The 17,285-nt window shown below is 37.7% G+C and overlaps 1 protein-coding gene across 16 annotated transcripts in view; it reads left to right on the top strand.

Moving 5' to 3' along the window:
- Positions 1 to 11,803: 11,803 nt before the first annotated feature.
- Positions 11,804 to 17,285, top strand: part of LOC145671065 (cyclic AMP-dependent transcription factor ATF-1-like) — a 52,688-nt gene continuing 47,206 nt past the window's right edge. For 11 of the 16 annotated variants that reach the window (XR_014128437.1, XM_081739774.1, XM_081739770.1 and 8 more), the window contains exon 1: positions 12,081 to 12,586. Coding sequence is in view for 8 of the 16 variants with exons in the window: in XM_081739776.1 (XP_081595902.1) it covers positions 12,585 to 12,586 (2 nt within the window). In the remaining 8 variants the exon portion in view is untranslated. The other 5 variants (XM_081739762.1, XM_081739771.1, XM_081739764.1 and 2 more) reach the window with 5 other exon arrangements.

The following is a 17,285-nucleotide window of genomic DNA, read 5'->3' as shown; positions in this document are numbered from 1 at the left end:
CTACACAATCCTCTTCAACACATCGGTGTATGCAACGGCGTTGACTCTAGCACTTTGACAAAAGAAATGTGGAGACATCACGCCTCCCTCAGGAACCCCAGAACCATCACGGAGGCGGGAAACTTGGTGTGCTTGACGGTCGGGACCTTCTCGAGTGTTTTACTCGGCCACCGATCATTTCTGCGGTTCCCCTTCTGATCCTGGGCGCAGATTTTCTCATCCGAGAAGAGCCAGAGAATTTCTGGTTACTCCGGATGTTTCAGCTTGTACAAAAGGCGCCTGGCGCGGGTCACTCTATTCTCCCTGGTTGTCGCGGAGATAAACTGGCCTCTCCGTATCACGTACGACTTGTAACAGAGGTCTTCACACACTACACGTCGAATGGTGGCCTCGTCCACCTGCTTCTTCTTTGTACCTCATGGACTTCCCTGGGGTCACTTCGACAACAGCTTGGACGGAAGCGATGAATTCGGGCATCTTGGTCCTGTCCGAGCTCTGACAATGTCGTTTCCTGTGGGAAACGATTTCCACATCACCACTGGGGCTCCAGTTCTCTCCGAAATTTGAAGAGGAATGACCGGGCAACTTTCAGGAAAAGAAGCTATGTTGGAATCGGCGTGTCCTGCAGCCAAGGAGATGATGACGGCGTGCCTCTTCATTTCCTGGGTTAGCATAGGGTTTGCCATGTTTACCTGCAACGTGTGTTACAATGACGTACATGATACTATGTCACTTATACTATGTGTTATCTAAAGGAGGGGTGGCGAAAAGGGCCATAATCGGCCCCCGCGGGGGGTCGTTTTTAAAGTAGCTGTACGGACTGAATTTGACCTATATGAGCAATCTATAAAATATAAAACGTCAAAAAATAATAAGCATTTTCATACAGTGCAGAGTGGTTTATAGGAAAATATTTGTGGAAGGAGGCTTGTTGCAAGAAAATCCTTGAAAAGGGGTTGTTTTTCGACATTTACTAAGTTATTACGTATATAGCGCAACGGAGTACGAAAATGGTTTTTAGGTATGTTGTGTAGGATTGGATAAGCGTTAACATTTGTAAAAATGGCCACAGTACTCCACAGCGCTCATAGTGAAAATGAAACCCATCCCCTTGGGAAGAACAACGATGCCTCTATTATCACAGCGCATATGCGACAACAAGAAGAGGGTTTAAGACGTTGGCTTAATGAGGATGATGTCATCATCGTAGATAGAGGATTCAGAGACAGTGTGAATCTTTTGGAAGACTTGAATCTAATAGTAAAGATGCCACATTTCCTACAGAAACAAAGTCAACATACTACACAAGAGGCTAATGAGTCGAGATTAGTTACATCAGTGAGATGGGTAGTAGAAGCCTCAAATGGTTTACTAAAAACTTTTCAAGCACTAGCCCACGTCATACCCAATTCTCAAGTGCCATACATAGGAGACTATGCCAAAATTGTAAGTAGCATCTACAATGCATTTAGGCCTCCTCGAATAATGGAAGATGATGAAAGTGCAAAAATAATTGGAGAAAGAATGTTAGCATTGCACTTCCATCCCAATGAGTTGCAACACCGCGTGACTGCAGAAAAGTGGATAAGAAAAAGGGTTATTTGGCAAGAAATGACTGCTGACACTTTGGTCTACTTCCCTCGTTTAACACTTGAAGAACTTAAACAACTGACCTTGGGCATATATCAGCTGAAACAGGTGACCTCTTATACAGCTGAACATACAGATGAACTAGGCCTTTACAAGTTGTTCTCACACAGAGAATGTTCAGATGTAATAAGAGTTTTAATTCAGAGCCGACAGACATCGTCCAAGATACACACTCTATGGATACAGTATAATATAGCTACAGTTGGATCTTGGTATTGCCAGTGTAAAGTTGGAGCACGTGTTGTTGGATGCTGTGCTCACATTGCTTCTGTGTTGTGGTTTCTTGGTTACTATCGACACCTTCATCACCAAAAAGAAAGACACTCCGCACATTATCAAGATTTTATACAAGATGCTGCAGTTGGCTGGTCTGATGACGAAGATGCTGATGATGACAAAGCAGGAGACTCAGATTGACAGGAAAGCGAAAATAGAACCGTGTGTCTCTCTACATGTTGTGTTACGGCAGAGTGGTCTGTGAAGAACAAACTAATAAAATTACTATTGTGATATTGTCATTCTGTAATAGGCCTATATCACGAAGTTCTAATAGGGGATACCACAAATAGTGTTTTGACAACATAAAAAAAGGAAACGTTTTGTCTTTTTAATATTCATTTTGTTTCGTTTTCATCATTAATGTTAGTTTCTTGTCCATGTTACCTACAATATAATACGATTGTGCATTTTTTGTTAACAAATGATGATGTGTAAAACCTTAATTGCAAAATATATTTGGTTAACATTCTGTTTTTCATACATATCTGCTCTAGTACTACCATTATAGCATAAATGAATTGAAAAATCAAGGGGGCCGATTTTGGCCCTTTTCGCCACCTCTCCTATATACAATTATCGCACTCAAGATTTTTCACTTCATGATGTTGAGGCAGAGGTTATTCTTGACCTACGGAGCTCACTTTAGGAACAATTCATCATAAAAAAATAATATATAATAATAATAACCGATGTACATGACTGGCGATAGTTCGTGTTGGTCCCTTCGCGATTCTCCGCGACGAATCGAAGGAGCGCGGACCAAAACGAAGTCCTTGCTGCTACGCGGTGGTAACTTCAACACCCCGTCGCGAGATATCTATTTCGACTCGACGAAACCCTGCCGGCAGTGGGACACTAGCGGCAATCCTTCGACTCGTCTCTATCAACCCATAAAGTTGGATTCAACCGAAAGTTGAATCCAATATGGCGGATCCAAGATGGCGGCCGTGATTGGTAACACGTGTCAGAGAAGCAGTACTTGATCCTATTTGCTTTGCATATACCCACATTCATGTCCAATTATATCTAAAGAAAGGAAAAGCAATTTTGCCACTGAGCTTTATAGTAGTGGTTGAAAAAATTCCGGATATATGAAGGCCCATAAATATGCACATTACCCACATGGGCCGCTAAAATTAGTACAATACACATTGGGCCGCGGAGAACTTTGCATTTGAATCAATTTTACACGAATCCCGAGGGGACACTTCGCGAATGTACCTTGTAAGGGAAGGAAAATTACCTAATATTCTAAGTTTTGTACACTAGAATTAGAAAATTACATTAGTTTTCTTTTCTTATTTTGAAGCTTAATTTTCGTCGATGTGACTTTCTCAAGATTTGCCACTGTATATATTTTTGCTTAATGCTATACAGAAGAGGCTTAAAGGACGGTAAACAGTCCTGATGTACGCCACTGCCTGTAGAAACTTGAGCCTTCTCTAATGAGGTATTACAATATCTCTGTTTATCACAAGCGTACATAGCCTAGAACCGAAATGGGGACACTTCGCATTAGAGCAAACACTGTCTCCATTAAATGGTTTAACAAATGAAGGTGATTTAGTTTAATCCGTTATGAATACAAGAATTGTGGGTGGGGACGTATCATCTTTTGATGTCGTAAAACATTTTAACATCTGATATTTGATAGCAGAGATTAATTATGAATGTTTGATCTTAGATAATCCAAACTGATACATGTGAACAGTACTTTTCCTTTTAAAAAAAATCAAGCTTTTATAATAAAGATAAGTGCAGGCCTATGTGTCAACGAATAGTAACAATTTCGACATCTGCGATCGTCTAGCTTTCATAGTCGTAAATAGTTCCTTAAAGTAGTTCTGAACATTATTGTTTTTTTGGTTAATTTGTATCTGCGTCCTTGGTCAGCAGCGAGGTTAGATAACATTACAGTAGAAGAGTTCTACCGTAAAGTGCGATCTGAACAACGATAGTGCATTTGATATTATCTCACCGGGTATCGAAGCCGGAACTTCATGCATGAAAGGAGTGCTCTCTAACCATTAGACTAGGAAGAATGTCATTAACATTTCACATAATTACATGATATTCTATAAAATTCCATGTTAATTTAACTCATTTCATGTAATTTAAATATACTTATTTTGTACCTTAACGCTTCGGGCTTTCGTGTCACAGAGTTGATATTATTATTATTATTATTATTATTATTATTATTATTATTATTATTATTATTATTATTATTATTATTATTATTATTATTATCTTAAATTTAGACCAAATATGTCAGGATTTTTAAAATTTAACGTACCAGAATTATGCACGGAGGCTAAGAGAGACGTTGATGATAAGAATGAACGAAATAGTGGCATAAAAAAAGTGAGAGGGAACGAGAGAACCACAAGGAAACCCATTCACAAGGTGTTTGCCTACCACAATACTTACTTGGCGCAAGCTAGGATCGAACCAGTACCTTACATAATATATGTGACTCCCCTACCACTGAGCCATCACAGCACCCTCAGGAAAATTATAACTGATAATATTAAATTTTGTGTTCATATTTTCAAAGGTAAAAATACCACATTTGAGTCATACATACAGATGGCAAACGTGTCTCAATTCGAAATAAAATTGGGAGGTACATTGACTTGGTGGTGGTTTCTCGTGCTATACAAGATGGGCCTGGTTGGACTCCATTGTGAGTTATGGGATCTCCCCCGCTTCTTATCTCTCTCTTCATTTCACATATTTCTATATTACCATTCTTTATCGTTTATTTGCATTTTGAAGGTTGTAAATTAAAATATTGTATATATCAATCTGATGAAGAAAGGAGAGGCACAAACAGTGGCGGCTCATGAGGGAAGTCACACCGGTAGATAATAAAGTTTTATCGCTCCAAACTAATGGAATAAGATTTTTCGAATGTACTAATTCTTACCCAAATTCTAAAAGAGAAACAAGTCAGACTGTTCATCACGCTATCCTGGAATGTTATACAACTTCGTTTAAGAGATTTGTAATGTTGGTTATGGAAAAACAATGGAACACAATGAGAATTCCTTAAGCAGCTAAAAGCAGCCTCAGCGCGTAGACCTAACGGTAATTCTTAATAGAGAACAGTCACGCTAATAGACTTTGCTATGTGCGCTAGAACTTGCCTTCCTGATTATAATAAATGCCGCAAATCCTGCTGGGTTTTTGTATATAAACAAAATCCTTGAATAACTGAGTAATTGCATAAAAATATGTACTTCGGGGTGGTTGGTGCGTGAACTAAAAAGAAAAATTTAAATGTAAAGAATTGGAGCCTTTAATTAGGTACGACTACAACCAAGGCCGGTAACCAGCCCAAAAATGTAGGGGGAAGGACGATCCAACCATATTAAAGTTAATTTCCAAGCCTACCGTGAAAATTTTAGGGGGCCAGCAAAAATTTAGGGGGAGCGGCCCCCTAGACCCCCGTGGATACGGACCTGCTGCTATCTACAGTATACATCGATCCGAAGGCTTGGGCGCAGCAACTAGTACAGGTAAAATATTATTATTAAGTACTTACGCAGGTACGATTAAGTAAGTATTCTTCTTCCCTTAGTTTGAAGTGATAGAAAAAACTTTAATTTTTACCGATGCAACTTTCCTCAGGAGCTGCCACTGGGCACAGAGTAATAGTTAATGTTCTTGATTTGTAATCGGAAGGTTCCAGGTTCGATTGCTGTGATCGATTATCGGAACTGAACTGTTTCTGTTCCACTAAGAGAATGTCAACATGTTATCCTAAAATGTAGGCAAGACTTTCTTCATTTTTGTTATAGTTGATGATTAATAATCCTAGTGTAAGTAAGCTCAATAAATAAGCGCGAGTTCTAGCAATGTTTATCGACTGAGTTCAAGCGAAAGCAGATCCCATTAAGGATGATGAGCAAGAGTTTAGACGAATTTGTTACTAAAACACATCTCTATCTGTCCCATAGTAAATTGGGTCTCTTATACGAAACTTCTGGTTTCCACTATATTCGCATTCTCCTACGGTAAAACCAGTGATGATTTCAGGAGGTGGTTCGGAAGGTAAATTTTCCCTTAAAGTTACGAAAATCTCCCCCTGGATCAGAACTTTTATGGTCACCCTACGTCCTGCGTCATAGGAGTAAAGGTTCGATAAACTTCAGGAAAAATAGTTCATTTTTGGGATTGTAAATATTAAGACATTGAACCATCATTTTGTAAGACATTTTTGACTATACTATTAGCATCGTGGCATGCACTCATAATGAAATAATAAGTATTATTGATATAAAAAGTCGAATTTGGAGCAAAATAATTTATTTATGCTGGATATGTGATTCTCCTCTACGTCATTGTCTCCCCAATTTACTTTCGTCCTAGGTTCTACAAATAGACGGGACCATATTTCGGGATCGTGCTCAATGTGGATCTCGAGTATTTATTTTCAGTATTACGTTCATTTTCCGTATATTGGAAGTCAACCCACTCCTCCGGGGAAAACCTGAAATCACAACTTCCTTTAAGATTATCCAGGTTTCATTACTCCATCTACATACTAAATAAATAAATAAATAAAAACGTACCATCAACCAACCTTCGCCACTAAATCTAGTGAATTCAGAAGGTTCGTTTTGGGAAGGCGGATCATCAGAATGATGAACGTCAAAATGCCCGTGATCTTGGAGCAATGGAAACCGACGGTGTGATTTGAACCCATGACCTCTCACTCCGAAGTCGACTGTCTTTATCAATCGACCACATAGTTAGTACAGTAACCGTTACTTTTGTTTTCGTCTACTTTTTCAATCGTAGACATTTTGCTTTTTTTCCCTCGCACTTCGTACTCATTCTGCACAAATTACTTTCTATTCCGTATACAGCTGTTCTCTGAATCCTGTCCGATGTTATACATTGTGTTCTAGATTTCACCTCCCAGCTGCTTCATTCCTTGTTCTCCTTCTAAGCCTTTTTCCCAGTTACCTGGGATCGACTTTCCGGATCGCTGTCCTCCACCTGTTTCTATCTTGCGTCATATCCGCTGTGACATCACACTGTGCCATATCTGGTGATTGTTAAATAAATAAATAAATAAATATCGTTCTTAACACAATCTCCCCACTTCTTCTTTGGCCGACCTCGGACTAGTTTCCCACTCACTTCTATAGCATCTACTCGGTATTTCAAAGATCTTCTTACACACCCAAACCATCTCAGTCTACTTTCTTACAGTTTTTCTACTACTGATCTCGTCTTTAGAGTTCTCCGGAACACTTCATTGCTAATTTTGTTCTTCCGCGTCACTCCACACATCCACCGCAGCATCTTCATCTCTGCTACATTCTGCTTCTGTTCGTCTCTCTCTTCTCCGTGGTCGAACATTCCGCTCCATATAATAAGACACATCTCACTACTATTTGGCAAACTTTTCCTTTAAGGGGTATTGCTTCGTATCCTTGTTAGGATACGAATTTCAATGAAAGTGTAATAATGGAAATCCCTAATGTCACCCCTTGCCACAATTCCCATCTCGATAGTGGGTTGAACTTGTAATTTAAACGGATCGGGAGTGTCACTATTCATCTCATGACCGCGAAAGCCATGGATTCGAGACTAACATTTGTCGTTTTCGATTATTTTACATGTTACCCCTTTCCACCCCCGTGCCGAAGGAAGATGAATTTGGAGTTAAACGACATATGGAGTGCCATTGCTCATTCCAACGACCCCGAAGACTATGAATTGCACACTAATGTCGGTTGTTTTCGATTATTTTTACGTCATCCCCACCTCATCCCACCCCTCACTCCTTATCACCGTAATGTCCTTAATGTGATAAAATTCTACGTAGGCAATGGTCTCATGTACCAAAAATGATCAAATTCGGTGCAGCAGCCTAAACGAAATGGACAGCCGAATATCGTTACACTAGTTTTTATTTCTAGGCCCATAGAAAATACTCCCCTCCCCCTTAAAATGAAAACTCAAAAAACGCTGGAATATATGTCCCCTTATTTTTAATGACGAGTTTATACTGTATATTGAGAGTCTTTCTATCTGACGGGCTTATGACGTACTATATTTTTGTCTTTTTTTTTTTTTTTAACTCCTCAATCACCTTACGATACACCTTTCGGGAAAACTCAGGAGTAAAAGTGGATCTGAAAAGGTGGGGGACGGTAGGTAGCGATATGACGCCACGCCGTTCCTCCTGCCTATCTTGGCCCATTGTACTTTTTTAGGAACTTGGGGGACGCTGTACATCTATTTTCGAGGTGGGGGGACGGAGTCTCCCCGTCTTCTCCCATACTTTTACCCTTTGGGAAAACTAATGTGATAACTTAAGTTGAGCTATTGTATACTCATATACCAAATTCATGAAAATCGGTCGAGTGCTCTAGGAGGAGCTATCCGTCAAATACTTTTATATTATATATTAGTTCAGCATATACTCAACTTAAAATTTACGAGAAAAGCAGTGGCGGATCTAGAAGGTAAAAACTGGGGAGGGAGCTGCCAGACCATGATAAGTATATCATAAATTTACTATAAAGTTTCAAAATATATAAATAATAGCTTAAATTATTTTCGTCACTCTGAAAACTGGGAGGCCTAAGCCCCCCGGCCCCGGGCTAGATCTGCCAGCCGCCACTGGAAAAAAGGAGCATATATGGGGTGGGTACACGCTACATATTTTAAAACGGTTGAGCGTATACCTACCAAACAAATCTAGCATCACATCACTATATGTAACTGAATGATTTTTTTTACAGAATTGATCGAGAAATTCAAATTGAAGAGAGAAATTGAGCAGTGTTGGGAAAATTAATTAATTTCAATTTCTTGAATAGCGTGAATTCCTTGTGCTATAGTGCAACTTTAAAGAAAAGAAAGAATTTTTTTTTCTTTTTAAAGTTGAAAGTTCCATGGTTATGCACATCAAGCTAAAGAAGAGGAATGATTAATGAAAGTATATGATTGCGAAATTAATCTTTTTGTGTTCTCCTACCGGTACGGAAATCGAACCTAGAAATACGTGCATCAAAGGCGAATGCGCTAGCCACTAGAGCAATGGGAAAGGCCTCCCTCCTACATCTGAAACAACAGAAAGTAAGAATATTTAAAAAAAAAAACATTATTGAAAGTAATGTTTCTGTGAAAGCAAACAACAAAAAGTAGGTGGTACAAAATACTTCTAGCGATTAACAATGTAATTCAACCAAAGTACGTCTCGCAGCTATTTAAATTTATAGTGACGTCTTAAAGCTTTTTTTTATTATTATTTATTTATTTATTTATTTATTTTTGTTTTTTTAAATAGTAAGGTTGGTAGTATGATGTAATATCAAGTTCCACTCAAGAGCACCATCCTAGACGTCCGGGCAGCAGTGGTGTAAGTAACGGGGCCTAAATGCGGGGGGCCATTTAAGTTTCGATTATGATGTTAGGAGGTTAAAATTATGTGGTATTAAACAATGTGATGTTGCAACTATATCTCAGTTTTCCATGCAAAGACTGCAACACCTGGCCGATTCTTCAGAAAACTAAAGGCCGAAAAACATAGATTGATCAATAAGAACATCATGACCACTCCAGAGGCGGCTCATAAGGGAAGTCACACCAGTAAAGAATAAAATTTCTTGCTTGAAACTAAAAGAATAAAGCAGCTTCCTCAGTGTACTAATTGTTGTATATAACAATTAATACGTTAGAGAACCCTTATTCCTTTAGTTTCAAGCGATAAAACTAGTTTTTTACTAGTATGACTTCTCTCATAAGATTCCTGTGGGCTACTCGCTAGTTTTTGAAAGAAATTATTGGGGTGACTCATGGGCGTCTCTGGCATGTTAAAATTGGGGGGGGGGACGCGGACGACTAGAATGCTAGTAGACCCCAACTAAAGTTACATCAAAATTATGAGTAAACTGGAATCTACTTTACGAGTAGTATCCGCACTTTCTACCTTTAGCAACACAATTCATCATAATTTTCTTCCATCACTGGTAAACTATTTACCGAAAAGAAATTAAATTTATATATAATGTGGTTCTTAGATAATTTCTTCATTTTGACATTCCTACGGTGAATTTCTATTCAGTGTTCTTAAAGGCATTTGCAGCATTGTAGTTTTATAGTCCTCGGATATTTCGATTTTTTAGCTAACAAAATCTTAACTCACTGAAAGAAGTCTTACGATGACACTTGATTTGATTGCGAATTTCGAATTTTTGATTTTCATTCTTCTGTATTTTTAATAAACTCAAAAGATATATTATCTACCTTTCTGTTCTTCATTTTCTGCATGTTTTTGAACTTGTCCAATGATCCATCCTCGTTTACTTCGTTTTCCGTTTTAATGTCTAGAATGTACAGTTTATTCTTGGTGCCATCCGGCTGTAGCACAATATCACAGATGATTGAGCCTTTTTCTCAATCCTGTACATTAAAAGCCAAGAAAGTCACCATATTGATGTGACTAAATGGTCAACGAATTCTTCTTCCAAACGGTTCACCGGTTTGGAAAGTTCTGAGCAAACATTTCATGTGCTAATTTATTTTTTAAGGAAGAAGTTTTTTACTGCTTAATTTTTAAGTCATTTTATTTTATTTTTTTTTTTAGTTCCATACAATTGCTTAGCAATAATAGCAAATTATTATTATGTGCAATTTTCTTGCATAATATGAGCAAGTACTGACTGGCTAGAAGGAACATTCAAATAGGCTACATGTTCTCTAAAAATTTTACGTGCCACCCTGGACGTGGAAAGCGTGTGTATGGGGGGGGGGGTCTTACGACATTTTTGCGGGGAGACCCATGCGTCCTTAGTTACGCTACTACCGGACAGTAATGATTTCAGATTTTCTCCGGTGGACTTTCCGGGGAAAATATATGCGGGCAAAAGTACTGTAAGAAATACTGATAACTCGCGCCAAGCAAGATCGCCAATATGCCTTGTCGAGAAACTTCCCCTACGTCACACCCTAAAATCATCATTGTGCCCCGCCCCTCAGGTTTTGGATTATTCATGGATACTTTGACAGCGAAACGCACATGCTTGAACGTGCTCCCTAAAGTTGTAAGAGAACCGACGCCACTGCATACAATATGAAGTACTGCGTGATAAGTAAATTCCAGATTCTGACAGGGTTTTAGTTTTTATGTGTACTTCTTTCCTTTTTATTATTCAAGAAAATAAGAGCGAAAAAACATATTACTGTAGGTCTCATTATTTCTTTGTAACTCTTCTACTAAATAGTTTCGATTGGCAATTTCATGTGTGTACCTACGGCATTGAAGCCTTTATTTAATTTGTTAGAAATTTAAAAATGAACAGAAATACGTATCTCAGTATTAGCTACACGTAACAGAGCTATTAGGATTTTACATTAAGGGGTTTATTTATTTCTATGTAGACGTGAACATGAGTCTCACTGCTGAAGTTGTGTATAATAATTATTTAACGTTTATTAATTAATGTAGTACTTTAATCGTTAAGAATCATTTCTATTTTGATCCAGGGATATTCCATTAGCGAAATCGGTAGGCTATGTCTGTGCAAGTTTGTTTGCTCATGTATCAAATCATGAATTACACTATACGTGCTCGAAGTATTTGTTACCGCTGTAACAATAAACTGTTATGAGGGTTAATACTTTCGTGCTTCGAGCGTACAGGTAGATGTAATCTATGCTACGCATTAAACATGAAGTTTGTATGCAAGCGAAGCAGGACGATTCCAACATATTACGACATGTTTTCACACCAAACGAAGCTCGCGATACGAACTGAGTGCTTTAAAACGATCCTCACAATTTAATAATGTTGAGATTATTTTCCTTTCTTTCGACTTCTCTTACACAACAATCTGGATGAGGAACTACATAACAAACGATATCAAATATTTTGTGCGAGCGTTCTGCGTACCTATTTCGCAATCTCTGACTCACACGGGCGGATGCATGTTGCTTGGGTATTGAGTTCTCCACCAATAGTTCCTACAACGCGGAGTGATACAAAGATATATTTAGATGTGACGCGGTCCTCTCTTGTTCTGCTGTGACGAAGGCTCCGTAATTTTGACGTGGCTACTACGTACATGCCTGTTTGCCCACTCCGATTGCGGCAAAGTTGGTGACGAGGAATACGTAACTGGTAAGTACTCAGCTGAAGAATAACAGTGAAGCGTGGTCAGTGTTTACTTGTCGACAACCGATATTGTTTGTCGCATGAAATAGCAAATACTGTTACTTAATGGATGATAATATTCACATACAGGAAAAGCTGCATAATATGGCGTCTTGTAAGAATGAAAGTGCGTAAATTGAGGAAAAAAGCACTGTGGCGAGAAATGTTCGCTCGCGGATAGTCATAGTGGTCTGCTGCAATTCCAAGTTGTGTGCGAGATTTAATGAGATATAATATGCAGTGACATGACAATTACTGTCGCAGATAATGCTTAATAGTTCTATATATTGCACGTTTTTGCGACACTATGAATAGAACATGATCTTGTAAGTTTTCTGGTAACGCCATGCAAAAGACGAGACCTGTGTTTGGCTGTAGAGCCCATAAGGAAAATCGAAAGTGCTTAAGGAATATAAGTAATTCATTGGCCACTGTGTTAAAAGAGCTTCTCGTTGGTAATGGGATTACGTAATGCATCATGTAAGTTCTATGGCATTATGAAACAACAATTATCGTAACAGTAATATGAAAATAGCGTCAATGAGTACCGGGCTTCACACTGTTCTCACTTGCTATGTTTATAGTTGAATCTTATTAATCATAACGTAAAATGTTATTCACTCACGTGCATTTATTTATGAATTTTTATTTTTATTTGGTAAACCTTTATACAAAATACGAACTATGGTACCGGTAGTTCCCTCGGCTCTCACCTTGAAATGGTAACCTTGAAAAAAAAGATTATGCGAGAAAACTAAAATTCCAAACCAGTCATGCAAGAAGCTTATTTTTTTATTAGGATCAATTAATACTTTAAATGCAACAGATATCAGGTTTACTTAGGATTTGTCAACGGTTAACGTTGTTTTCTCTTTTTTATTATCCAAAGTATTTATCCTATTGGCACAGATAGATTATCATACTGTAGTTTTTCTTATAAGGCTGTATGTTGTGAGAAAGTGTACTTCGTGACTTATTTTGTAACGCATGTATTTTTTGTCAGGTCTAAACATGCAATCTGACCATTCTTGGATGCATACCTGGGTAGTAGTTCGAATCCTATGTTGTGCATTACGTTCCATTCTGTAAACCTCGATGCTGAAAAGGGGTGGTAAACTCCAATCAACCAAACTAACAAAATTGATATTACTGTCACTTTATCATTATAACGTGTATTTATATCAGTTAAATATAATAAGAAATGCTAGTTTTACATTTACTCGGCAAGCTTGTCCTCCGAGTGGTGGTTTACCGTACATAGAGAAAACTCACCGCCAATAAGTATATGTAACTATCTACAGTTTAATTGCTGCTTAAGATTAGGCACACAACAACTTACAAAATTTGTAGGTATAGTTCAATACTATGCATGAGAAAACATGTTTACATGAAGCAGATTTCTGTAAATGACAATTAAATAGTAATATAGCTGCATTTTGTTAACGGGTATGGAGTTACTATACCTAGTGTAAAATCATTACGCGTACTTTACAATGCATAAAATAAGTGAGTCCATATGAAAGATGTTTATATTTTCCGTGCAGGTTTACTTTTGCCACACCACTCGAAGTAATTGTTGAAATATTACAAGTCATTCACTGATTTCCTTCTAATTGCCTTCTAAATGCTTTGCGCTGGTCGACATGAAAACATCTCACTTTGCATGGATAATATTCAAAGGGGCCATCAGAAGTAATTGTTGAAAAATTACAGTTCTTTGACAGTTTGCGTATAAATATGGTGTCCAGATGTATGGCAAAAACTACACTACAAAAAACACACCATGTGCTAGGGGGCTAGTAAAAAGCACGAATGCTATCTAATAAAGTTACGGTAGTGCGAAGCTGGGGGAGTCCAAGGGGGTCAAAAACTAACCTAATATAACCTTGTATTATGTAATCAAATTGGAGAAATTGGAAATTTCGTTTGGAAGAAATTACTGGACCTCCTTAACGGAACATTGACCACTGGGGAAAAACGAGCGTTAGTATTGGGATGTGCCCGAAAGGAGCAGCGCGTCACCGAAGGTGGGTATACGCATAAGCGAGAGTGCCGAAAAGAAGTGGGTTTTGATAATGGTACGAATTTCAATAGCACTTGCCATGGTTTCATAGTAGTAGCGCCCCAGTTGTAAACATAAAATACAGCGTTTGTGTACTGTGCAGAAACACACCTCCCGTAGAAAGTAATATCTGACACAGTCATCTTTCATATGCACTCACTTATTTTATCCATCGTAAAACACTTGTAATGATTTTACACAAGTAACCCTATACTTGTAAGCCTAAAATACAGGTGTATTGCTTTGTATTTAATTCTATCGCTTGCGGATTTTTTTTTTTTAATCAGTATTTCATTTCATACAAAGTATTGAATTTTACCTGCATATTTTCCAAAATGTGGTGTGCTAAAAGTAAACCAGCACCGTATTTTCCGGCGGCGGAGTATTTCTGCACAGTACGCAAAAGCTATATTTGTGTTTACAAATGTAGCGTCACTAGTGTAAACCTATTGCAATGAATTGAGTTGATTTTGAGTTTAATGTCCCTTTCAGCAGCGAGGCTATATGAGACGGAACCTACTGATTAACGTGGGATCCGGACCACATGGTCTCCCGCCGGGAATCGACCCGGGTCTCCCTCCAACAGAATGAGTTAGCAGGCTGCTCGAGAATCTTTTTTTTTGGGGGGGGGGAGAGGGTGCTCTTCTTTCACATAATAGAGGCAAAAATGCGATGATCATGTTCACAAGTTAAGGACAAGTAAATTGATCTCTGAAACTAGCTAACATTTTCTTCATGGGTGAGACAGGAATTAGAAATCCCGCAAAGGCTAATTTTTCAGTTAAAGGCAAGCCTTTCATTTCAGCTTGTTTTATGGTAAACATTATCGCTATACAACAGGACGTGTTTAATTTTTGTTATATTTATCTACTTTTATTTGCTTTCTTTCCTTTTAAAATCTGTAACTTCCTAGAACCTCTCTGGTTAGTCACCATACTTACATTCAAGAATATTCTCCACTATACAGAAAATAATATTCTTGAATGGTCACTTAGTACACAAAGTAAAGAGGGTAGCATAATAGGAAAAGTATATTACATCAAAACAAGACCCGTATTCCAAGAATGTTTTATTATATCGCATCGCCTTTAATACTGCTCTAACGTAGGGTTACCATGTTCTGAAATGCCAAAATGATAACACATTTTTATAATTGTACTTTTTTTATACTTTTTTTTGTAATTGGCTGATATGCTGAAAACAATATAATTAACACAATAATAATAAATAGAACCATAGTTTGTGTAGATTTGACCATTTAAATTTGATATGTTACATAAAAGGCGGAAATTTTTACTGTCAAAATGTGGAAATGTCCACATACATAAATGGTGACAGGGGGGCGCGGTGGCTCAGTGGTAGAGCGTTCACCTCCGGTGCTTGGGGTCCCTGGTTCAATCCCAGCTCGCGCCGTGTGGACTGTGGTGGACAAACGCCGTGCATGTGGGTTTTCACGGGCTTCTCCCGTTTCCTCCCACTTTCTTCATTCCACCATTTCGTTCATTTCTCATCTTCACCGTCTCCTTTAGCCTACCCGGCTTAAGCGTGAGACGTAAAACTTAAAGATTTCATTTCATAAATGGTGACATATGGTAGCCCTATTCAAATGCCATACATATTGATCTAATTTTTTAAAAAAATATTTTTGTTGGTCTGATATGGATGTTGGAACTTCTAAAACACATATTTAAATCTATAGATACTGTTCTAATCACTGTCAAAAATGTACTAGTTACAAGAAATTGGGCATCTAATGCATTTCATGCTAGATAATTTATGTAACAGCAATACTACAATATAAGAATCACCATAATTTTTCATATACTACATCTTCAACTGTAATGGTTAAAAAAAAAGATGAAAATAAAAAAAACGAACAGGTCTGCTTTTTACAGCTTCTGCATCAGTCATTCTACGGAGCCAAAGACACACACACACACACACACACACACAAAGAAAATGGTAACAAAGATTTTTCATCTGCGCCTGAAGAAGAGACTTCTTAAGAGGCCGAAAGAAAGGGGGAGGCAAATACTTTTATTAATTTCAAATTAACTACTAAAATATTTTCTGCAAACGTTATAGAGAACCAATGAACAACATTAGTCTGGTAATTTGGACAACGATTGATGTAGAAAGGAATCATTGCAAAATCGTCAAATTGTTTGTGATATACGTAAGATTGGGTGACAGATGTAGATTCTTGAAGTTCCTTTCTAGTTTCCGTCAAAGAAAAGAAAATATTTAAGTTCGATGACTCCTTATCCTAGCTTATAAGGAAAAGGGTGTAGCACTTTCGTGGGAAATCGACACCGAAACTGTAAGCACTAAAGGCAAGGTGCTGGAACGCTGTTGGAATTCGACCACGTGAAATTGTAGATGAAAAATCATATGCATAGATGTATTTCGGTGTTCTCATACCTTCATTATTACACTTGTTATATCTATTAACCGTCTAAGCTTACGACTCTGTTCAGATGATAATAATTCTATAAAGTGTAAATTTAAAACTTTTAATTGCTTCTGAATAGTGTTGATACATTTCCGTTGATTGGTAATAAGATATCTTCTATCCGGTTTATGTGAAGCGATATTTTTATGTACGGCATTCTGCTGTTAGTAAATAATGGCAAACTAGCGGAAGGAAAGAAAGATTTTGACGGAGATAGAAATTTCCTTGTATTTGACGTAATAAACAACCTTGGTAAAAAAAAAATAAATAAATAAAAAAAACAAAACTGCTATTTCTTTTTAACACCGGATAAGAGGCCTAAGATACACATAAACCTTGAATTATACATTAACAAGTGACGTTTCCGAATGTTACTCTAATGGTAAAAAGTTTCAGATAGTTCTGAAAAGATTCATAACAGACCCGTTAAAATGCTTTTCCATCACTCATTTCTCTATAGGCGGCACAAACAGTTATTTCCATTGTCTGCAATCCAGATAAATTTGTAGTCATTTTGTCGAAATTTGAAGTGGCCCAAAGTCTTGAGTGACATGGTGAGGCATGAGTTTTAAAAAGTGCTTTCGTTCGTTTGTGTTCTCTAACATGTAAATAGTTAGTATGAACTTCAAAATTGTTTTATCCGTTCTCCGCCTTGATTTTAAGGT

The sequence above is a fragment of the Thermobia domestica genome, chromosome 15, assembly GCF_964235325.1.
Source record: "Thermobia domestica chromosome 15, izTheDome1.hap1.1, whole genome shotgun sequence".
Taxonomy (NCBI): domain Eukaryota; kingdom Metazoa; phylum Arthropoda; class Insecta; order Zygentoma; family Lepismatidae; genus Thermobia; species Thermobia domestica.
This window is presented reverse-complemented; position numbering and strand designations above follow the sequence as displayed.